The sequence below is a fragment of the Serinus canaria genome, chromosome W (genome assembly GCF_022539315.1).
Source record: "Serinus canaria isolate serCan28SL12 chromosome W, serCan2020, whole genome shotgun sequence".
NCBI classification, from domain to species: Eukaryota; Metazoa; Chordata; class Aves; order Passeriformes; family Fringillidae; genus Serinus; species Serinus canaria.
Window position 1 is genome coordinate 12,893,987 of NC_066342.1, and position 22,519 is coordinate 12,916,505.

At 43.3% G+C, this 22,519-nt stretch overlaps 1 protein-coding gene across 2 annotated transcripts in view; it reads right to left on the bottom strand.

The window, feature by feature from the left end:
• Positions 1 to 4,894: 4,894 nt before the first annotated feature.
• Positions 4,895 to 22,519, bottom strand: part of LOC103824904 (creatine kinase S-type, mitochondrial) — a 43,169-nt gene continuing 25,544 nt past the window's right edge. For both annotated transcript variants that reach the window (XM_050986407.1, XM_009100208.4), the window contains exons 5-10: positions 19,060 to 19,281; positions 16,967 to 17,052; positions 12,639 to 12,762; positions 8,361 to 8,495; positions 7,898 to 8,023; positions 4,895 to 5,123 (exon numbers count right to left, since the gene is read on the bottom strand). In XM_050986407.1, coding sequence (XP_050842364.1) covers positions 5,004 to 5,123; positions 7,898 to 8,023; positions 8,361 to 8,495; positions 12,639 to 12,762; positions 16,967 to 17,052; positions 19,060 to 19,281 — 813 coding nt within the window. In that variant the 3' untranslated portion in view covers positions 4,895 to 5,003. The remainder of the gene's footprint in view (positions 5,124 to 7,897; positions 8,024 to 8,360; positions 8,496 to 12,638; positions 12,763 to 16,966; positions 17,053 to 19,059; positions 19,282 to 22,519) is intronic.

Below are 22,519 nucleotides of genomic sequence, written 5' to 3' on the forward strand. Positions count from 1 at the left end.
GGTAAATTACAGATTTTGGGGTTTTTGTACAGGGGGGTTATGGAGACAAGATGGAGGAAACAGGGCAGGTCACAAGACTCTTCTTTCTTCTTCTTGTCATCCATCTTCTGCTGTGGTGTTGGCACTTGGGGATTGGTCTGGGACGAGAGTGTATCCTGTGACGAGGGTGATAGGTATTGGGGATAAAAGGTAAATATGATATACGTAGTTTTTGTTATAAAAGATGTGCCCGCCTTGGGGGTGGCCAGAGTGCCTTTGGCTGCCGTGCTGGTCAGATCCCAGTCGGGCAGAGAAGGGACTTTAAAGATAAGATATAATAAACAATTCTGAAGACCGAAAAACCCTGGAGTCCAGACTCATCTTTTGAGACACAGCCTGCCAGAACCATCCTAAGCGTGTGTGGGGACAGAGACAAACAGCCGAACCCCACAATTACCCTGCAGCATTCTGAGTCCACCTGCTTCTTCACTACAATGGAGGTTTGAGACTCCCAAGAGTCTTGAGACTGTAGCATCTCTTAAAATAATCAATCTCCTGCTCATTCACTTGAATACTACATAGCCTGTTCACTTCTTCCTGTAGCTCCTTCACCTGGTGTCTTGGGAATGGTTTTTATCCCATATCCATTTTTTTGTTTTTTGTTTGGTGTCCAGAAATGGTCACTGCCCCCGCCTTGTCCCCTGCTCCCACCAGGGCCACTCAATCTGCGCAGCCCAACCCCCGGGACCAGTCATCCCCGATGAGCTATCCAGGGGAGCAATTCCCTGCCCAGCCCCGATGTTCTCTGCCACTGTTTCAGGGCTTCTTGCTACACTTTAACCCAACACCCAGACACCCTGCAGCTTCTGGCACAGCCCCGGAGTTTCTGCTGCATTTTGTTTGCCACTGTGAAAAACACATTCACTCTCCTGTGAAAATTTAAGCAGTTTAATAAAGGACAATAGGAGACAAGGACCATAGAGCAAAGGTTATTACAGCAGGATGTGTCTTGGCACTCAGCCAAGAGCACACCGTTCTCTTCGGGGATACCCCTTAAATACCTTTTCCGTTACATCAGCTTGTTGCATATCCATAGACCCTTATGCATATCCATAAACTAGTTTACATATCCCAGAAACTATTTTACATGGCCCCTGCTTGGGATCCGCCTTTTTAGAGCATGCATGTTTCTTGGCTGTGGTTTTGGCTCCTTCTCTTTATCACTTCTAGTTTTTGGGCCTTGGTCCACACTGTCTTCAAACAATGAGTTCTGATAGTTGGCATATCTGTAGCAGGTGTCCTCATCCTATGTTCATTGGATGTTATTCCATCCAAGCAGGCATTTTAACACAAGCATACTTATATCAGCTATTTCTTTACTATGTCTAAGCTTAATTAACAGCAGAAATACAAACTATATCTTTATAGCAAAGTTACTTGAACATCACGCATATAAAATCCATTTTAATATTTGCGAGAAGCCAATATTATAATATGCATCTATAACACCACCCCCAGGTGTGCCTGCCACTGCTGTTCCAGCCTGCTACTCTGAGGTTCCTGCTACAGCCCATTTTGCCATCCAGCGGGGCACTGAGACTGGCTGCCCCTGTAGGTTTGTAAAGGAAGCTCCTTTTCTATCTCTCCCACCAGCTCACCTGCCATTACTGTGTAGAGATGCGGCTGAGCTGGTGCCACGGTGCCCCCTGCAACCGCAGGAGAATCATTGCCCCTGCCCTGCCCAGCCTGGAGCAAACAGCTCCTCTGCTGGCTGTGACCATAACTACACAAAAGGGGAAAGTGCTTGACAGCTGAAAGAAGGCTGTTATTGGGTATCTGGTTTTGTTTGTTGTTGCTGCCGTTGTTGTTGTTTGTTTGTCTTATTATTATATAGATTCTAGTAAAGAACTGTTATTCCTTTTCCCATATCTTTGCCTGAAAGCCCCGTAATTTCAAAATTATAATAATTTGGAGGGAAGGAGGTCATATTTTCTATTCCAAAGGAGGTTCCCCCCTTCCTTGGCCGACATCTGTCCTTTAAACCAAGACATCTGGCAACACAGCTCCTCAACCACAGCACACCTTCTGCAAAAGGACAGTTTGTCAGCCCCAGCCTCGCAAAGAGGCATCAGGCAATCCTGACAATCTGTCACCTGAAGAGCTGCATCTACCATTAGCAGGTCCAGGTGGCTGGAAGACTGACATGGCTGGTTCAGTGACTCCTGTAGCTACATGGGATTGAGCTTTACTGCATGGCAACACCATAACTGAGGAAGCTTGAACTAGTACGCTAACAAGACTGGGGCTAAAAGGCTCTCTTTGCTCTTCCTTATCAGCTGCTGAGTCTGTTTGCTGCCTCTATTGGCTGCTCAGAGATGAGCTCTACCTGCTCACCCTTCCGCGTGAACTGCCATGCCATGCCCTCATAGACATGCTGAGCTCCTTGGAACCATTTAAATCTCCCTTGGTTGCTCCCGGCACCGCCCCCTCTCCACCTGGTTGGCTGCCGAGAGCTTACAGGTCCTGATGAGGCTGGGGGCTGCTGCTCGGATGTCCCTGATGTTGAAAAACCCCCCGTACAGCTCAGTCTCAGCCTCCAGACTTTCCTTTGGACTTTCCTTCAGTCATGGCCACTTGTTTGTTTGTCAGGTCTAGATGTTTTGCTTATTGCCTCACCCATTTCCTTATCCCATTTTGACAAAGTTCTTGATCAGATAATCTTACTGAAATAAGTGTTCACACCTTCCTCATCCTCTTATCAATTAGTTTAACTGACTAGGTTTGGTTCTTGCTATTGCCTCGCTTATTGTCTGTTCGTCAGGTTTGTATCTTCTATGTGTTGCTCCTTGCTTCCCTCCTTTCTTTTTATCCCCTTTTGCATTACAAAGATCCTTGACTGGATATCCTTAAGGGAGCTGTGGTGGATTGACCTTGTCTGGATACCAGGTGCCCACCAAGCCATTCTATCACTCCCCTTCCTCAAATGGGCAGGGGCAGAAAAAAAAATATGACAAAAGACTTGTGGGTCAAGATAAGGACAGGAAGATCACTCAGCAATTACCATAAGAGGCAAAACAGACTCGATTTGGGGAAATTAATTTAAATTTATTGCCAGTCATAGGTCAGAGTATGATAATAGGAAATGATAATTTAAAAAAAATCTTAAAACACCTTCCCCCCCCCCTTTTCTTCCTGACCTCAGTTTGTTTCCTGAATTCTCTACCTCCTCCCTCCAAGCAGTATACAGGGACAGGGAATGGGGGAGCCTGGAGCACCTCCTCCCCCTCTTTCTTCACTGACCTTGGTATCTGCAGAGTTGTTTGTCTCACATATTCTCACTCCTCTCTTCTGGCTGCTGTTGCACAGAACCTTTTCCCCCTTCTTAAATGTTACCACAGGGGTGCTACCACCAGGGCTGATTGGCTTAGCTTTGGCCAGTGGCAAGTCTGTCTTGAAGCTGGCTACAACTGACTGTCAGACATGGGGGTGTGGATGTGACAGCCTGGTCAGAGAGTGAGAAAACTAGATAAGTTTTCCCAGGATCGGCTTGTGAGACTTTAGGGAGTTGCAGAGAAACAATGATAGCTTGTTATTATAAACAACCTGCAGGTGGTGTTTTCCTACTCTCTGTTTTCCTGTCTTTCTCAAAGACTGTTTATAAGAAAGGTGTTTTTGTATTTAGTCAATCAGGTGAAATGTATTGATTAATTGACAAATCTGGTCTAGCTGTATTGGAACAGTGTATAAAGGAGAGATTTTTGAAGTAAAGCAAGATGCTGTGCAAACCAGCCTTCTGGTGTGTCAGTGTCGTTTCTTACTCAACAGTGACATGGGGGAAGTTTCTGACATCTTAAAGAAGCTATCCCTGTAGCTCCCCACACTACCAAAACCTTGCCATGCAAACTCAGTACATGAGCAGGTACCCTCCTCTTCTACATAGCCTTACAAATACTACTCCCAGCTCAATGTCAACACAGATAGCACATTCACCAGAGCATGTTTTGAAAGGTTACTGTGAAACACTGAATACATTTCATATGTAAAAGATAAGCAAAGGGACTCTAACTGTCTGCTGTTTTTCCAAGCTGCTCAGGAGCACTGAGAAGATTTTACTCAGGGTACCGTATTCCAGTACATCCTGGGCACTTGGGTGACTGGTGCTGGAGCCTGGTCCCTATTACCCGTGAGCAGAAAGCTGCAGGAAAAGACTGCAAAAGGTAATTCTGGGCAGGTTTCTGTTGGATATAGAATATCAGAAAACTGATATTTGTTACTTCTGATTTTAGGTTCAGCTTGCTGCAGTCTAAGGCCAGAGGTGGTACCTGAGGAAAACACCTGAAAGTGACCTGGTGAATGCTCCACCAGGGCTAAGAAAGTTCGAGGGTTTGGGATGACATAGTAAATAAGTTTGTCTGCAAACCAGTCCTGAACAGAGAAGAGACATCTCCCATACAGAGACACCAATGAGTTCCAGATGACAGATCAAGTGGCAGACTTCAGAGACTGAAGCCATTTGCAGCTGCTTGTTCTAGTTAACTTTTGAACATGGTGTTGAATTCTGAAAAAGTAATGAGCATGTTGCAAGCACCTGCCCTTCAGACTGAGAGATTTTTTTGTACTCTGGACAGGCACTCAAGACAAGTGCTTCTGTGAATAAAACTCAGGTGCTCAGAAGTCTGCATAAATATAGCCATAAGTGTACATACAAGCTAGAGTTATGTATTTGTGCCTTTTGCATGATTCAAGTAATACTTTCCTTATCATCAGCCAAGAAAGAAAGGCTCAAAGCCTAGATAAAGGTTGCTGAGAAGACAAAGGGTAAAGGGAAGCAGTCCCTACAAAGTGGTTGTCTTACTAAAGCTGCACTAAGAATATTTTCTGTTAGTATGACCAGGCATCTAGAGAGATGTTGGGTATCAGGCAGTGTTTTATTAAACAAGGTATTTAAATAGAGATATACAGAGGTGCCTTTCTGTCAAAATGGCAGCCATATTTTTTATCATTAACAGACATCAGTCACAAGATCACTTCCTGCCAAACTGAGGTAATGGTGGTGGTACTTTAATGTCTTGACCTCTTTCCAGTTTCTTCTCACAGTCAACTAGATAGTTGACTCCATCAATGACAATCTGAACTAGTTCTACCTACAACAAAAAGAAAAACAATAAGAACAAAAGATTTAGGCAGCACTGTTAATAGAGGAAGGAAAAAATTGTCTTGTATGGCAAAGACTGCAAGTAAAGCCAGACCCAAGGAGAATCATGACCTGGACACAGAGATCACACATGCTGTGACACAGGAAATATAGGTCATGCTTTGGTCAAGTGGAAGCCCATAGTAATTCCCTTCTCCCTACCCCTTCTCCTGTTCATGCTAAGCTTGGCATTCTAACAGTAGAAATTTTCAAATAGTCCCCTAATTTCCATCAAATTCTGCTCCTACACATATGTCTATATAAATAGACAAACAGAAATGCTTATATAAAAGGTTTAGGCTTGAGTTTAGAGACCTATTTCAAATGTTACCACTCGGAGAATACAAGATGCTGAGAACTCCAGCATGTCAAAGCCATGGATTCCCATTTGCTGTGTTCTCACAATTTACATATTAGGACAAAGAAAGTGAAAAGGCAGTGCCATGGATGTTTAGAGACACTGGGCAGTTCTCTCTGAAGCAACAAATGCCAGTGTAAGTAAAGAGGTTCTGGTGTTTTGCCAACAGCATCTTGTGAGGTTTGGATTAATACCTTTATCCAAATGTGTTTGGGCTTAAGAGCTATGGAACGTTGGTCTGACATTCCGTAAATGACTGTGAAGACTACTGGCACCTTTTCTTTCTTCTGTAGAAAGTAGGATAGTTGTATTTTCTTGATGGATAGTAATGAGATGAGTAATACTGAAATGACTCACAGAATCATGCAGAGCTCTCCCTTACCGTTTAGCATGCTAAGAGCATCTGTAGATATGTGCTTACTTCTTGATGTTTTAGACTGTTGTTTACCTATATTCTGTGAAATACAACAGCTTTATTCAATATACAGTCAGTACTGTAGAAGAAAGAATGCACTGCATCCAAATGGACACTAGTGAACTGTGGAGGATAATCTATACATCATCAACCATAGAAACGAAAACTTACTCTGTGATATTAAGATACTAGTATAGTTTTGTGCTATTTAATTTTAAAGCCATATAGTTCTTTGAGGGATGGAAAAGGCAAAAATTATGTTCTCCTATGAGAAAACAGTCAACTGAAAACTAATTGGAATGGAAGTGCAAGGAGGGGAAGAGACACTCATTTCCCCAATCCAGTAGTAGCATGAGCCCTGAAAGCTTCTGGAGACTAACTTGCTGTGGTAGATTGACCTTGGCTGGATATCAGTTGCCCACCAAGCCACTCTATCACTCCCTTCCTCAGCTGGATGGAAGGGGTGGGGGGCGGGGAGGGGGGGGGGGAGGGCAAGAACATAACATAGGGAAAAACCCTCATGGGTCAAGAAAAAGGCAGTTTACTAAAGAAAAAGCAAAGGTGGCACACATGCAAGCAATGGAAAAAAAACCCAAAGATTTTATTCTCTACTTCCTGTTAGCAAGTAATCTATGACCTCTTCCCAGGAATCAGAGCTTCATAATGTGTAGTGGTTGCTCTGGAAGGCAAACACTGTAAATAACGAATGCCCCCCCCCCCCCCTTCCTTCCTCCTCCTTTTCATAGCTTTTATATCTGAACAGATGTGATATGGTATGGAATATCCCTTTGGTCAATTTGGGTTAGCTGTCCTGGTTATGCCCCCTCTCAAGATCTTGCCCACCCTCAGCCCACTGGTAAGGGGGGCATAATGTTGGAGACAGCACTGATGCTGCACCAGCACTGCTCAGCAGTAGCCAAAACACTGGTGTGTTATCAACACCTTTCTGGCTACCAATGCAAAGCACAGTACTAGGGGGGCTGCACAGGGGAAAACTAATGTCATCCCAGCCAAACTCAATACAGTGAAAGTGCATGACTGAATCCTAAAAGGGAAATGGCATGTTAATCCACTCTTAATGTCAGTGCTTGATTCCCTGTGTGGGTTAGTCCTAAAATCCTGCTTCTTTCCTCAGCATTTTGCACTGGGTACAGCAAATACCTGTCCAATGTACAGTATGTAGCTCTGTTCCTAGTGTACAACTTCAGTGAACCTCATTCAGAAAAATGGAGAGGGACTTTTTACAAGGGCATGTAGTGATAGGACAAGGGGGAATGGGTTCAAATTGAAAGAGAGTAGGTGTAGATTAAATATTAGGAAGAAATTCTTTACTGCGAGGATGGTGAGGCACTGGCACAGGTTTCCCAGAGAAGTTGTGGATGCCCCATCCTTGAAAGTGTTCAAGGCCAAGCTTGATGGGGCCCTGGGCAACCTGATCTAGTTGGTGACATCCCATATGATGGCAGAGGGGTTGGAATTAGATGATCTTTAAAGTCCCTTCCAACCATTCTATGATCCTATGATTCTTAGATACCTAGCTCATGCCCAGCACTGGAGAGACAACCTGTACACCTATCTCATAGCTGTGTAGTCCAGGAGGTATTCAGGTATAAAAATTCATGCTGTGATGCTGAGAAACATAGTCCCAAGGGAATTCTGTTACCACAACCAAATGTTTCCAGTACCTGCATGCTTTCAACAAAATACTTCAGCACATGATGTAAACCAGTCACATTTATGGAACTTGCTCAGGAACTTGTCATATTTGGCAGACATTGCATGCACTGTAGTAATTTTTTGTTGGGTAAGCCTTTTCATTGGATTAAATTCACAAGGAGAAAAAACTGCCATAACTCCAAAAAATTACTGAATTCTTAGTGAACTCAGATGGAGGGAAACAGTCTTAGTGCAGATCTGAGTTTAAAAGCAAGGAATAAAACAAACAAGTTACCTCTGATCGACCCATGCGGTCCAGGTTGGAGATATCATACACGTCTGCTACAGCTGCTGTGTCCACTCCACCAGTGCCACGCTTCTGCAGCCTCAAGTTATCCAGGATTTTTGGAAACCTTGGATCCTAACAGAAGAAATAGGTTTGTGCATATTGTCTTTTGCCTTGCTTATTGTTATTATCCATGATCTAATACCATCTCCAGAATGACAGGCAGAGACAATTTCCTCTGTCTTTGGATTATGGCCTGTGTTGGTGTTTGTCTGCTGAGTAGAATAATTTCCATAACAAATATAATAATTTTCATAATACAAGTATGCTCAGTCATGAATTATGCCTGGGACTTAGCTGCTGCACATCTTGCAAATATCCAATTGCTGTAAACTGTTATTATTTATTTGTTTCTTTATAAATCACATGAAGACCTGATTTATATCACTGGCCTTTTAAACAATTTATGTACCTTGCTAAGCTTTGGCAGCTTTACATGGACTCCAGCACGTAAACCAGTTCCTAGGTTCGAAGGACAAGTCAGAACGTATCCAAGACGTTCATTCCACATGAACTCCCAGCCTCGTTCTTTAATTAGTCTTTCAACCTATGAAGGCAAAAAAAAAAAAAAAAGAGGAAAAAGAAAGAACTGCATACATATATCTCATCTTCTGACAGTTATTTATAGATTAGATTATTTTCACTTTGTATCTATGTTGATGTTTAACTTCACAATTTACTGATGGAGGTGCATATAGATATACTCAAGTAAAGTCTGGTTTGGCTCTACTATGAGCCTTTGTATTCATTAGGCATCAAGTTTACCAGTGAATATTACAAAAAATTCTTCATCATTTTCTAACTGCCCTTGACTTGAAGGCTCTTTAGCACTTTATCACATGGCCTTAGCCCATGAAACTACATGGTCACATAATAATTTTTTACCTATACTATGAATGATTTTCTAGCCTAGGTGCTTTTAGAGCAAGGTTGCAAAGCACGAGTCCAAACATCTCAAATACTGTGGAGCAAACGAAAGGAGCTAAAGCCTAGTTTTATATAATTTTCAAGGTGATTACATGATGCTAGGTGAAGGACACTTGATTTTTAAATGCCTAAAATTCATAGCCCTGCTTCTACTATGAAAAGACGACATAGGTCCTCTATAATTATTTTCATTAGTAATTCTAAAACCCAGTTACAAAGGAGACTGAAATCATTATCCTCAGAAATATCACAAAAGTCTATTGACCTTTGAGTAAGCCACTATTCTGTCCACTCAAATACACTTCTGAGACTTAATTCTGTGACCCAAATACGATTTCAGTTCAGTAAAACCACTGTCAGAAGATAATCAGATACCTATGCCAGTTCAAGTTCACAAGTCCTCTGCAATATAGGCAAATATTTCCATTCTGCAGAAGAATACAAAATAATGGACTCTCCTGACATTTAAATATTGTGTGAGGACACAGAAATTGCTTGTAAGAAACTAGATCTGATTTTCTGCCTCATACACTTGCTCTTGTCACAGTTTCCAAAGCTATCTGACCATATGTCAATGTCCAGAGGTCCACTTCTCTTGAACAAGAGATAAGCACAGTAGCAGAAGAAAACATGGAAACAGCATCCACAAGCTGTCACTTAGACCCCAATCCTGTACATCATTCAGTCTCATGGATATGCCTAAAAAGCATACCAGATCCTAGTAAACCACCCAGATGCCAATGAAGCATGCACTAGGCACTTTTGTTTTTCCATGTTTCCAAACTCACCATATACTCAAAATTTCTTAGAGATGCTCTGAACTTACCTTCAGGGACCATTTCCTCAATCAGATAATCATAGAATCATATAATGGCTTGGGTTGGAAAGGACCTTAAAGATCATCTAGTTCCAACCCCCTGCCATGGGCAGGGACACCTTTCACTAAACCAGGTTGCTCAGAGCCCCATCCAACTTGGCCTTGAACACTTCCAAGGATGGGGCATCCACAACTTCTCTGGGAAACCTGTGCCAGTGCCTTACCACCCTCACAGTAAAGAATTTCTTCTTAATATCTAATCTAAACCTACTCTCTTTCAATTTGAACCCATTCCCCTTTGTCCTATCACTACATGCTCTTGTAAACAGTCTCTCTCAATTTTTCTCGTAGGCTCCCTTCAGGTACCGGAAGGCCACAATTAGGTCACCCCAAAGCCACCTCTTTTCCAGACTGAACAAACCCAATTCTTTCAGCCTTTTCTCATAGCAGAGGTGTTTCATCTCTCTAATAATCTTGGTGGCCTCCTCTGAATTCCCTCCAACAGGTTCATGTCCTTCCTCTGCTGGGGACCTCAGAGCTGGATGCAGCACTCCAGGTGGAGTTTCACATTCGCATAGTAGAAGGGCAGCATCATCTCCCTTGACCTGCTGGCCACATTTCTTTTGATGCAGCTCAGGATACAATTGGCTTTCTGGACTGCAAGCACACATTGCCAGCTCATGTCCAGTCTCTCATCCACCAGCACCTCCATGGCCTTCTCAGCAGAGCTGCTTTTCATGTGTTCATCCCCCAGCCTGTATTGATACCAGGGGTTGCCCCTACTCAGGTACAGAACCTTGCACTTGGTTTTATTAAACCTCATGAAATTCCCATGGTCCTACTTCTTGAGCTTGTCCAGGTCCCTCTGGATGGCATCCTGTCCTTCAGGCATGTCAACTGCACCACTCAGCTTGGTGTCATCTGCAAACTTGCTGAGGGTGCATTCAATCCCTTCGTCTATGTTCTTTATGAAGACAATGAATAACACTGGCCCCAATACAGACCCCTGAGTATGGGGTTTGGCTGTTCGTCTCTGCTCCCACACATGCTTAGGATGGTTCTGGCAGGCTGGGCCTCAAAAGATGAGTCTGGACTCCAGGGTTTTTTGGTCTTCAGAATTGTTTATTATATCTTATCTATAAAGTCCCTTCTCTGCCCGACCGGGATCTGACCAGCACAGCAGCCAAAGGCACTCTGACCTCCCCCAAGGCGGGCACATCTTTTATAACAAAAACTACGTATATCATATTTACCTTTTATCCCCAATACCTATCACCCTCGTCACCGGATACACCCTCACCCCAGACCAATCCCCAAGTGCCAACACCACACCAGAAGATGGACGACAAGAAGAAGAAAGAAGAGTCTTGTGACATGCCTTGTTTCCTCCATCTTGTCTCCACAACCCCCCTGTACCAAAACCCCAAAATCTCTAATTTACCCTATAACTATGTTTTTCACTTCACCATTCACACCCGAGTAATTCCCACAGGTTCCATCTCCTCATACATCGGTGGCACATCCCTAGATGGATCAAAATCAAGCCACCAAGTGCTTTTGGCAACATTCCAAGACCCCCGAGCCCCCCCCAAGGGTTCTCTCGGTAGCTCTGGACATCAGGAGTGATGTGCTGAGCTCCCACACCTGAGGGACACCACTCACCACTGATGTCCATTGGGACTCTGAACCACTGACCACTACCCTCTGGATGTGACTGTCCATCTAATTTCTTATATATCTAACACTCCACTCATCAAATTCATCTCTCTTCAGTTCAGAGAGAAGGATGTTGGGGGGGACCATGTCAAAGGCTTTACAGAAATTATATCTGTAGTTCTTTCTTTGTCCACTGATGTAGTCACTCCATCATAGAAGGCCACTAGGTGGGTCAGGCAGGATGTGCCCTTGGTACAGTAGTGTTGGCTCCCTTGAACCACCTCTCCGTCCTCCATGTGCCCTAACATAGCTTCTAGGAGGATCTGTTCAATGATATTCCCAAGCACAGAGGTGAGGCTGACAGGCCAGTGGTTCCCAGGGTCCTGCTTTCTACCCTTTTTAAAGATGGGGACAACGTTTTTCATTTTCCAGTCACCTGGGACTTCACCTGACTGCCAAGACTTTTCAAATATCATGCAGAGGGGCTTGGAAACTACATCGGCCAATTCCTCCTGGACTCTGGGTTGCATCTCATTGGGTCCCATAGACTTTTATACATTCAGGTTCCTCAGGTGGTCATGAACCTGATCTTTACTTACAGTGGGAAGCACTTTGCTCCCCTGTCCCCATCCTGCTGTCTATCCACAGGAGAAGTGTGGGAAGAGAGATGGCCATTGAAGACTGAGGAAAAAGATTGTTGAGTACCTCAGCCTTCTCATCCATTGTTACCAGTTCACCAGCACTGTTTATCAGGAGGGGTACACCTTCTCTGACTTTCCTTTTCTGGTTAATATACATGTAGAAGCCATTATAGTTCCCTGCTTTCCCTACTTTGCCATGTGGTATTTGTTTGGGTTTTTTTCAGGTGAAGGCCTGTGCTGGTAGCTTTGAAGCAATGTGGGAGTGTACAATTGTATAAGCTATATAGCAGTTGGGGATCTCCTGAGAAAGGGGAGTCTAGAAATCCAGAGAAGCTGGAGTGAAATCTGCTTTTCCAGAGTGAGACAAATAAATCAATTGTTCCAAGGAAAAAGAAAAAACATTTCTTTAGTAATTCAGTGCTGAAGACTGTAATATAAAAGCTAAAATGACATTTTAACTATTTTTTCTACAACTCAGCTAACAATTTGTTTCCTTCTTTAACTGCTATTAATGTGGGTTGCTACTTGAACTGGTGTTACTTTATTTTGTTTCTTCTGGAGATGTCAGTTCAGTGTTAATCATGCTAAGTAATGCTGACAACAGCCCAACAATAAACAAACAGGTATACTAAACTACTTGAGTTAATACCTCTTTTAAACCATGACAAAATCTTTCAAACACCCGTTTCATGTTGCCACCCTTTTCCATGGAGATCACCCTGGTGTGGTCCTCTTCATTAATCCAGACAAGAAATGTCTTGTCATTGTTATGCCTGGTTGAGAGAAAAAAACAGCTTTAAAACACAAGATAGGCCCTGAAAAATAACTCTCAGTATTCTTAGTTTCATTACAGTCTTTCAGGACTGTGAAGAGGTTAAGCACTACAAAATAATGTTGCTTTGCACAGTTAAGGATGCAGTTAAGCTACTTTCACATCTTGATTCCCCCATGCCAATGGAATTATGCAGGTTTCTCAAGTCACAGTGAGAAGAGCAGTTTTCTCTGATCGCATCATGCTGACCTGAAGCTGAGCTATGAAAAACATGTCTTTAAACATTAACACAGTTGGGATGTACAGCTGCTAAGAGAACAGATAAAGGGAGAAGCCAAATTCTGCATCTTCAGTCCCTGGGGATGGTTTTTACTGTTGTTAGAAAATTGTGCAGTTAGAAAAAAAACCTGAGGGCACAGCCACATGACTGTACCTAATTCTATTGTCTTCTAAATCAAATCTCAGTGCCTTTCATATCACTTTATAACACTGAATTGCCACATCAGTCAAATTATTTGTCTGAGGAAAACAGCTACATGTTGCTTCTGGACACTGCATTAAAGATGCTGGCTTGTCAATTAAGATAATGCCTACAGAGAAGTTATCTATTCTTGTTCCAGACAGATTAGTCATGAATAGGTTTATAAAGTGCTAGATCAAACCTGAGGTCAATTTTCCTTGCTTTTCTCAATTTTTTCTATCTTCTGCAACAATCTTTCTACAGAATGTAGAAAGTGATTGATAAGATTTGTACACACAAACAGTAGAATATGACCAAGTTTGAAACACGTGAAATTTGCAACTTCGCTGAGAGCCTAACTTGCCACCTGCCTTTTACTGCAGCTTGCTTTATCACACTTTGACAATGCAAAACTGAACAGGTGCAAGCATCCTGTGGCCTGACATTATAATTACAGAGACATCCAATTATTTAATTTTCAGTCACGTACAAATATTCAGGGTAGGATTTTCCAGAGATTGATGTTGTCTTGACTAAGCTTCTTTAATTAAATTATTCTTCCCATTGCATGAAGGAATGATGAGTGATACCAGAACACAGAAAAAAAAATCTGTTCTATGGCAATACTGCATCATGTTCATGAGCCTATCCAGTATTATTCTGATAAGTTAAACCTACTATGTCAGGGAGCATGCACTGTAAAACCTGACAAAAGCCTGTGGAAATAATTTCATGGTGATTCACAGATTCTTTCTAAAATCAAATTTTTATGTTGAAATAGAAAAAACAGACTAAAAAACCCATAGAAGGACCCATGTTTATGGTGCTACATTGTTTTGCTGTTATTAATGATTGTTTATGTAGAATCATAGAATAATGGGATTCTTTAGGTTGGAAAAGACACTTAAGATCATCAAGTCCAACCATTAACCTAACACTGCCAAATCCACCACTAAACCATGTCCTTAACTGCCACATCTACATGTCTTTAAAATACCTCCAGAAATGGTGTCTCTATCACTTCCCTGGGCAGTCTGTTCCAATGCTTCACAACCCTTTTGGTGAAGAAATTTCTCCTAATATCAAATCTAAACCTCCCCTCGTGCAACTTGAGGCCATTTCTTCTTATCCTATTGCTTCTTACCCAGGAGAAGAGGCTGACCCCCCACCTCAGGTAGTTGTACAGAGTGAGAAGGTCTCCCCTCAGTCTCCTTTTCTCCAGATTGAACAAGCCTGGTTCCCTCAGCCACTTCTCATCTGACTTGTGGTCTAGGCCTTTCACCAGCTTTGTTGCCCTTCTCTGGACACACTCCAGAACCTCAATGTCTTTCTTGTAGTGACGGGCCCAAAAGTGAACACAGTACCCCACCAGTGCCAAGTACAGGACAATCACTTCCCTCGCCCTGCTGGCCACACTATTTCTGATACAAGCCAGGATGCCATTGGCCTTCTTGGCCACCTGGGCACACTTCAGGCTCATATTCAGATGGCTATTGACTAACACCCCCAAGTCCTTTTCTACTGAGCAGCTTTCTAGACACTCTTCCCCAAGCCTGTGGCGTTGCATGGGGTAGTTGTGACCCAAGTGCAGGACCTGGCATTTACCCTGGTTGAACCTCATGCAATTGGCCTCAGCCCATCTATCTAGTCTGTCCAGATCCCTCTACAGAGCCTTCCTGCCCTCAAGCAGATCAACACTCCTGCCTAACTTGGTGTCATCTGCAAATATATTGAGGGTTCACTCGATGCCCTCATCCAAATCATCAATAAAGATATTTAACAGAATTGAACCCAATACTGAGCCCTGAGAAACATCACTTGTTACTTTTAACTCCATTCACCACATCTCTTCGGACCTAGCCATCCAGTCAGTTTTTTACCCAGCAGAGAGTGAGAGTACACCCTTTCAAGCCATAAGCAGCTAGTTTCTCCAGGAGAATGCTGTGTGAAACTGTGTCAAAGGCTTTACCGAAGCCCAGCTAAACAACACCTGCAGCCTTTTCCTCATCTACTAAGTGGATCACCTTGTCTTAGAAGGAGACCAGGTTAGTCAAGCAGGACCAGCCTTTCCTAAGCCCATGCTGGCTGGGTCTGATCCCCTGCTTGTCCTGTACATGCCATTTGATGGCACTCATGATGATCTGCTTCATAATCTTCCTGCACACCAAGGTCATGCTGACAGGCCTGTAGTTCCTCAGATCATCCTTCTGGCCCTTCTTGTAGATGGACTTCACATTTGGTAACTTCCAGTCAAATGAGACCTCCTCAGTTAGGCAGGACTGCTGGTAAATGATTGAAAGTAGTTTGGTGAGTGCTTTCTCCCACTCCCTCAGTACTCTTGGAAGGATCCTTTTGGGCCCCATTAAGTTTTGTATTTCTAAATAGTGTTGCAGGTCACTGATCATTTCCCCTTGGATAATGGGGCTTTATTCTGCTCCCTGACTGTCTTCTAGCTCAGAGGGCTGGGTGCACTGAGAACAATCAATCTTACTATTAAAGATTGAGGTAATGAAGGCATTAAGTACCTCAGCCTTTCCTCATTCTTTGTCACCATGTTTTCCCCTCCCATCTAATAAAGGATGGAGTCTCCTTAGCCCTCCTTGTGTTGTTAATGTATTTATACAACTATTTTTATTGCCTTTTATGGAAGTTGCCATATTATCTTCTAGCTGTGCTTCCTGGACTCTTTTGCCCTTCAGGACTGCCTCACAAGGCACTCTCTCAACCAGGCCCTTAAACAGGCCAAAGTCTGCCTTCCAGAAGTCCAAGGTAGCAGTTCTGGTAACCATATTTCTTACTTCTCCAAGAATTGAAAACCCTTATCATTTCATGATCAATGTGCTCAAAATGGCCCCCAAACATCATATCAACCACAGTTCTTTCTCTTTTCACAAACAAAAAGTCCAGCAAACATGTCTTCCCTAGTTGGCTCATTCTCCAGCTGTGTCAGGAAGTTTTCTTCCGCACATTCCAGGTACCTTCTAGACTGTTTCCTCTCTGCTGTATTGTATTTCTAGCAGACAAGTGGTAAGTTGAAGTCTCCAAGAGAAAAAGGGCTAGTGAATGTGAGACTACTCCCAGATGCTCATAGAATATTTCATCTGCCTTTTCATCCTGGTTAAATGAAGACCACAAGGATATCTGCCTTGTTAGCCTTTTCCCTGATTCTTGCTTATAAACATGCAATCCTTTCATCACCATTGGCAAGCTCTAAAGTCAAAACACTCCCTATAACATACATGGCTACCCCATGGCCTCTCCTTCCTTGCCTATCCCTTCTGAAGAGTTTATAGCCATTCATTGAAGCACTCCAGTTCTGAGTCATCCCACCATGTTTTCATGACTGCAATTATATCATAGTTTTTCAGCTGTGCAATGACTTCCAGCTCCTCCTGTTTGCTGCCCATGCTGCAGGAATTGGTGTAGATGCACTTCAGCTGGGGTATTGATCCTTCCACCTTTATTGTGGGAGAAGCCCTAATTCCTTAGTGACTGTTATCAAGCTCATCTATGGTTTTTAAGACTTCAACAATCCTTGCATCATTTCTGTGTCTTTGCCTATAAAAATATAAAGGTCTTTATTTTTTCTTCAATTAATAATTTAAAACACTACAAAAACATTTAAAAACAAACTGAACATGCTGTGAGTACCAGTGCAGAGTGACTGTGGGGTTAGGAGAAGCAAGGAGACTTGTAATACATTTTTTAAAACATGACACAAGCTTCTACGTATCACACAACATACCAGATTCCTCTGGCATCTGGCCAGTCACGTGCCATCCCAGCACATGTTAGCAAAGGGGACACTGGCTTATCAAAGAGAAAATGATCCTGGAAACACAAAAACGAGACCAGGAAGAGAAATAAAAACAGAGAAACAGAAAGATACAAAATAAATTGAAGTTTATTAAGGGAAGCAGTATAACCCTGTCTTATGCATTTAATATTAAGTTAGTCAATGCAATTAAATGAAATAGCGTGGCTTGTGAACCTGATTCTTTCCTGACAAAGTATGAGAATAATGTTGATAACACATTCATGTTTTGGGTGTTGCTCAGCAGTGCTTACTCTAATTCAAGGACTTCTCAGTTTCCCATGGTCTGCCAATGAGGAGGTGCACAAAAAGCTAGGAGGGACCATGACCCAGATAGCTGACCTGAACTAGCCAAAGGGATATTCCATACCATAGAATATAATGCTCATTATATAAACTGAGGGGAGTTGGAGCAGCTGAGGAGTGGCTTCATGGTACTTACTTGCCAGCTGGGGTTAAACCACGACAGACTTGTCTAGATCAAAATTGACCTCTAGATGAACCTTTCAACCAAATATTATATGTATCCACTCATTAAAATAGTATTATTAGCAATATGATATATGCATTCATTCATTGGCAAAACATCTATTTACGTTTCCGTATTTAGAAACTAGACAAGACCATATCTGGCCTTGTCTGGGGGTGTAGGAACAAAGACAACTCCCTTGGTTCCTCCTTGAGGCCTGGCCAGGCTTTGGGAGAAACCCAATAGGAGAATGAAACCAGATGTTTCCATACTAGAAATAATAGTATCTTGTTTATTTAACAACATAGAAGCTGGGCTACTCTCACAGTGAAGTTGGAAGCCTCTTTGCCTGTAGGTGGGTGCACCTGTAAGATTTCCCAGTTACCAGGAGTGGTCCTTCAGTCCTTTGCTGTGACAGTGTCTTCCCCCAGCTTTTGTGCAGATCTGGATGAAGTGGTAAAGTATTGAGGTAACTGGTGATGTATCTTTCTTAATTACTATAGGCATTCTTTTGTAGCAATGATTAGCTGGATTGCTTAGCTTATCCTTTTGTAATTCTTTGCAGTTTTGTATTATAGTAAATTGCACTAATCCTTAAGTTGGTGTCTGTCTTTGGTACTGACTCTGCCCACCATCAAAACAGCTATCTACTGGGAACTATCAATAATTACATCTTTTATTTTCTCTCCCAGAGAGCCAACCTATGGGGGGGATTCCTTCCTTCCTTCCTTCCCTTCCTTCCTTCCTTCCTTCCTTCCTTCCTGCCTTCCTTCCTTCCTTCCTTCCTTCCTTCCTTCCTTCCTTCCTTCCTTCCTTCTTCCTTCCTTCCTTCCTTCCTTCCTTCCTTCCTTCCTTCCTTCCTTCCTTCCTTCTTCCTTCCTTCCTTCCATTACAGTAGCATTTGAGAACTTTAGATTTTGAATACCCTTTGCACACCCTTGAAACCAACTTGATCCTTGTGCTAGGAGCCAGCATGTTGCTGAATATGGTTCAGGTCTTGTTTAAGGTTATACAGTTATTTAAGAACATCACCCAGGCATCTATCTCAAGGATGGATAGTTATGAATGGCAGGGTGTGTGAGAATATGGGCAAGTACCCAGGACAGGGACTGCCGTCAACATTTTGGAACCCCTGAAAATGCGTAGAATCCTGAAAAACTAGTAAAATATTAGGAAGAAGTATCCTGTCACCCTGGCAATTCCAGAGAGATACAAATCACTGCAACCTGTTGGGGCCTGGCTAATGCCTACAGAACCCTGTTCTACACTACTCAGTACCCTCAGGGGGAAGAGGTCTCTGGATCTGATGACAAAACGACAGGCACTGAGGCTTCTACAACCCAAATGATAGACATTGTGGCTACTTGAGCCCTGGTGACAGGTCCTGTGCTTACTCCAACCCCTGTGACAGACACTGCCACTTAACCAGAGAACCAACCTGTGCTGGTTGGTTCAGTTACCCCCATACACAAGAAAAAATAGACATGAAAGACATCTCATTTAGTAAAGGAGGACACGTGCAAAAGCCAGACATGTAACATGGAGTTATACTTACATCAATAAGCTGCTGCTGATCCTTCTCAGACATATTTGTCAAGCTATAGTACTTTCCGGAAAGGTCTCCTTTCAGCCCAGCTAGAGCAGTGACTACAACATTTTCCACTTCTCTTCTCTCTGCCCTGGTACAAGCTGGAGGAAGGCTGAGACCCCGGATGCTACGACCAGTACGTACTCGTGATGAGAGAACATATCGCTCATCAAATTGACCATGGGTGATCTGAAGGAAAAATGTTTTTAATTTACTTACAGTCACCCATTTTGTACAGCACCATTTAAAAATCCCATCATAAAGAATGGGTCACCTTTCTGCCCAGGAATCATGACCTCTTCTAAATATCACAGAACATTAGGAAACTCTCTGTTTCAAATACTAAGGGTTTTTTAAGAAACTTCAAAGTTCTTTTGCTGACTGAATGTGGCAAAGTAACCAGCTGATTTTTCTTAGCTCCGGCATGGAATATGAAAAGATCTGAATGGCTTTTGGAAACATGGATATGAACATGAAAATGTGGCTGGGTGTGGAAGTTCTTTTGAAAGAAGAAAGTCTAAGATGATTCTAATCAATGCCGTTATTGTACTATGAAGGAAATACTAAGCAATGGCTAAGACTTGACTCTGTGTGTGCAAGAGAAGGGGAATGTTTTCACTCTGATCCTTAAATACATGGTTAACTTTAGCTCATGAACAGGCTCACAGTGCCATTAGGCAAAGCCCCAAATGTTTTGTACCAGCTGGGATCAATACCTCTGTTAAGAACAAGGTAAGAATGCAACTAGTTTGCTGTTAGGTCCACGAGGGCACCAAGGATCTCTTCAAACCTCTTTCACCCTCTCTCCACTGAGTTTTATCCAGCTCTGATATTGCACAGTTGTGTAACCATGGATCCAACAACTTTGAAACTAGCTGTCTGAAAAAGATTTCTGAGAAGTTTCATCTGCAGTCTTTACACCTTGGTTTGAGCTGCATTTAATTTAAGGCACCTTTCAGTCCTTGTCTGAGCTACTTTGTAAGTATGCCTGTGCCTGGTCTTATACCTTGTTTATCCTGACCCTGTCTCGCTGACCTGACCTCAGACTTGCCTTGTCACTATGGGGTTTTCTGTCAGTCACTGGCCTGTTGGCTGAACCTGATGCCTTAAGTTTGAGCTTTCATATTTTTCAGATTCTATACTGCCTTAGTGTGTTATTCTGAACTTCATATTAAATGTTAGTAAGTTCTCTTCACGGGGTAGTTAAACAAAACAATCCTTTTCCAGCTTGAGAACCAAGGACAGCCTCAGGCGCAAAAGCATAAACAGCGGCAAATTGAAGAAAGCAACCAGGAGGATGGGACTTCATAACCTGAAGCTGTAATTGGACAATTAACCCCGATATGTAAATGGACAAAAACTTATAAAAGTGTGAAAACTCATGACTGTCGTCCATCTTGGGTCCATCTTGGGTGTAGCCCTGGCCAGACTCTTGTACTGCCCAAGGTGTATCCTATAAGGCCTTTTAATAAATACCTACTTTATTCTTCTAACTCTGTCTAGTCTCTGTTCTAGGTCAGCCTCTCTAGGCATCAAACCTGTTTACTGTAACTAGACCTGTTCACCTGTTCTCTACTTGCTTGGGTACTGTGGAAATGTGCCTTTGGTGGATCTGCTGTTTTGCCTGTCTTACTATCACTCCTGGCTCCTAGCTTGCTCCTTTTGCATAGTCTTGTACCACTGACACTTCTGCATAATGTCAGGGTGTAATTGAATGAAGCAGTGTCGTGGTTTGAGAGGAAATGAGTTTTTTGTGATGGTGTGGTCAAACCAATAGGTGTTCAGATTTTAATATTGGCACCTGGTTTGTCCACTGAGGGCATGGATACACCACTGAGAACACAGGGGGTTAAAAGCTGTGAACTCCCAGGGGAAACTCTCTTGGGTTCCGGTTCGTGAAAGAGAACAGACCTTCCCCTGCCCAGCTCCGAGCTGGGCGGGGGAGGGGGGCCATGTGGCCGGAGGAGGTAGGCCAGGCCTGGGCCGAAGGGTGGAGAAGCACTGCGAGGGCTTCGGGCAGCCATCCCCCATTTCGCCCCCTCCCCCCCCCAAGGGAGAGAACCTGTGCCTGTCATAGCACGGCCGGCATGAAGGAGAAGGGGGGAGTGCCCAGCAGGCAGCCAGCCGTGGGAGTTCATAGACCGGCAGAGCCTGGGACTTTTAACCCTTCTTGGGATGATGGAAACCTTGCAAATGCTGATTCCTCCTGGAGTTGATGAGATAGAGTTTGGGATAGCAGGAAACGGGCAAGTGAACAATGTTGAGAGAAGCTGAGAAGAACCCTAGGTGGGAGGATATGATGGAGTGGCCTTTGGCTGGACTTTTCTTGTATAGCCATGGGCAGAACTACTTGTGTTCCTGTGACACAGAGACTGCATCTTGGGGGAGGCAATGGCTCAGAGCCAGGAGAGTGCGGTGATGTGAAGGAGTGCCTGAACAGAGACGACGGGTGAGGAGGGTGGTGGTGGTGCCCTCCGTCTTCAGAGAAGAAGAAGAAGATGATCTCTGTTCAGGAGACCCCTCAGCCCCAGGGGGTGAAATTTGGGGGGGACAGGTGTCCCAAAGGAGAGAGACTGTGCTCCTTTTGGAACTGGACAAAGCATCCTTAAAGGGAAATGCCCTAGAAGCAGCTCTGGTCCACGTGCAGTGGTGAGAGCACTGGACATGGAAAGAAGAGGTCACGATGGCAAATGTTCTCCGGGCGGTGCCACATGTGACACAAAAACACGAGAGGTTTCGACTGTTTCCTGGGGAAGTCTGTGGTGCAAGAGGGACTCCTCTCTTCTCGAGGAATTGAGAATTGATTATCTGAAGGGTGGTGATGGACTGAGAGTGGGTGATCTAAGGGGTGGTAACTGAATTGAAAATCCAAGGTTTTGTTTTACTGTGATGTGTTGGGAATCTGGTGGGGGGAGGAGGAGGAAATTTGGAAGGTTTTCATCCTGTGTTCTCTGTGTTTCTCTCATAGTTCTAGGTTAATAAAGTTTCTTTTCCTTTCATTCTTCAGCTGGAACCTGCTCTGCTCTGTCTCTGATCCCATCTCCCAGCAGATACCAGGGAAAGAGTATTTTCATAGGGGCACTGGCATTGCGCCAGGCTTAAACCATGACAAGCAGTCAGGTGAAAGTGGTCCAGTAAAGAGAGGAAATTAGAAGAAAAAAATAAGGAAGAGAAAGAAAGGCCATGTAGATGCTAGCTTGTCAGATGCTGAAAACCCCAGCAAATCTAAGCTGTAAACTAACAGGCTTGCAATAAGAAAGGACAGAAACAGAGCTCACTTCATTCAGACATACTCCCTGTGGGATGTGCCATTTCAGTAATTTGTGTCATTACAGTTTCTTTAACCAGTTTCCTCAATTTCATTGGAGTTTGATTAGGGGAAAAATGTACTATTACAAACAATATCATCATTTTAAGCAGCAGCATT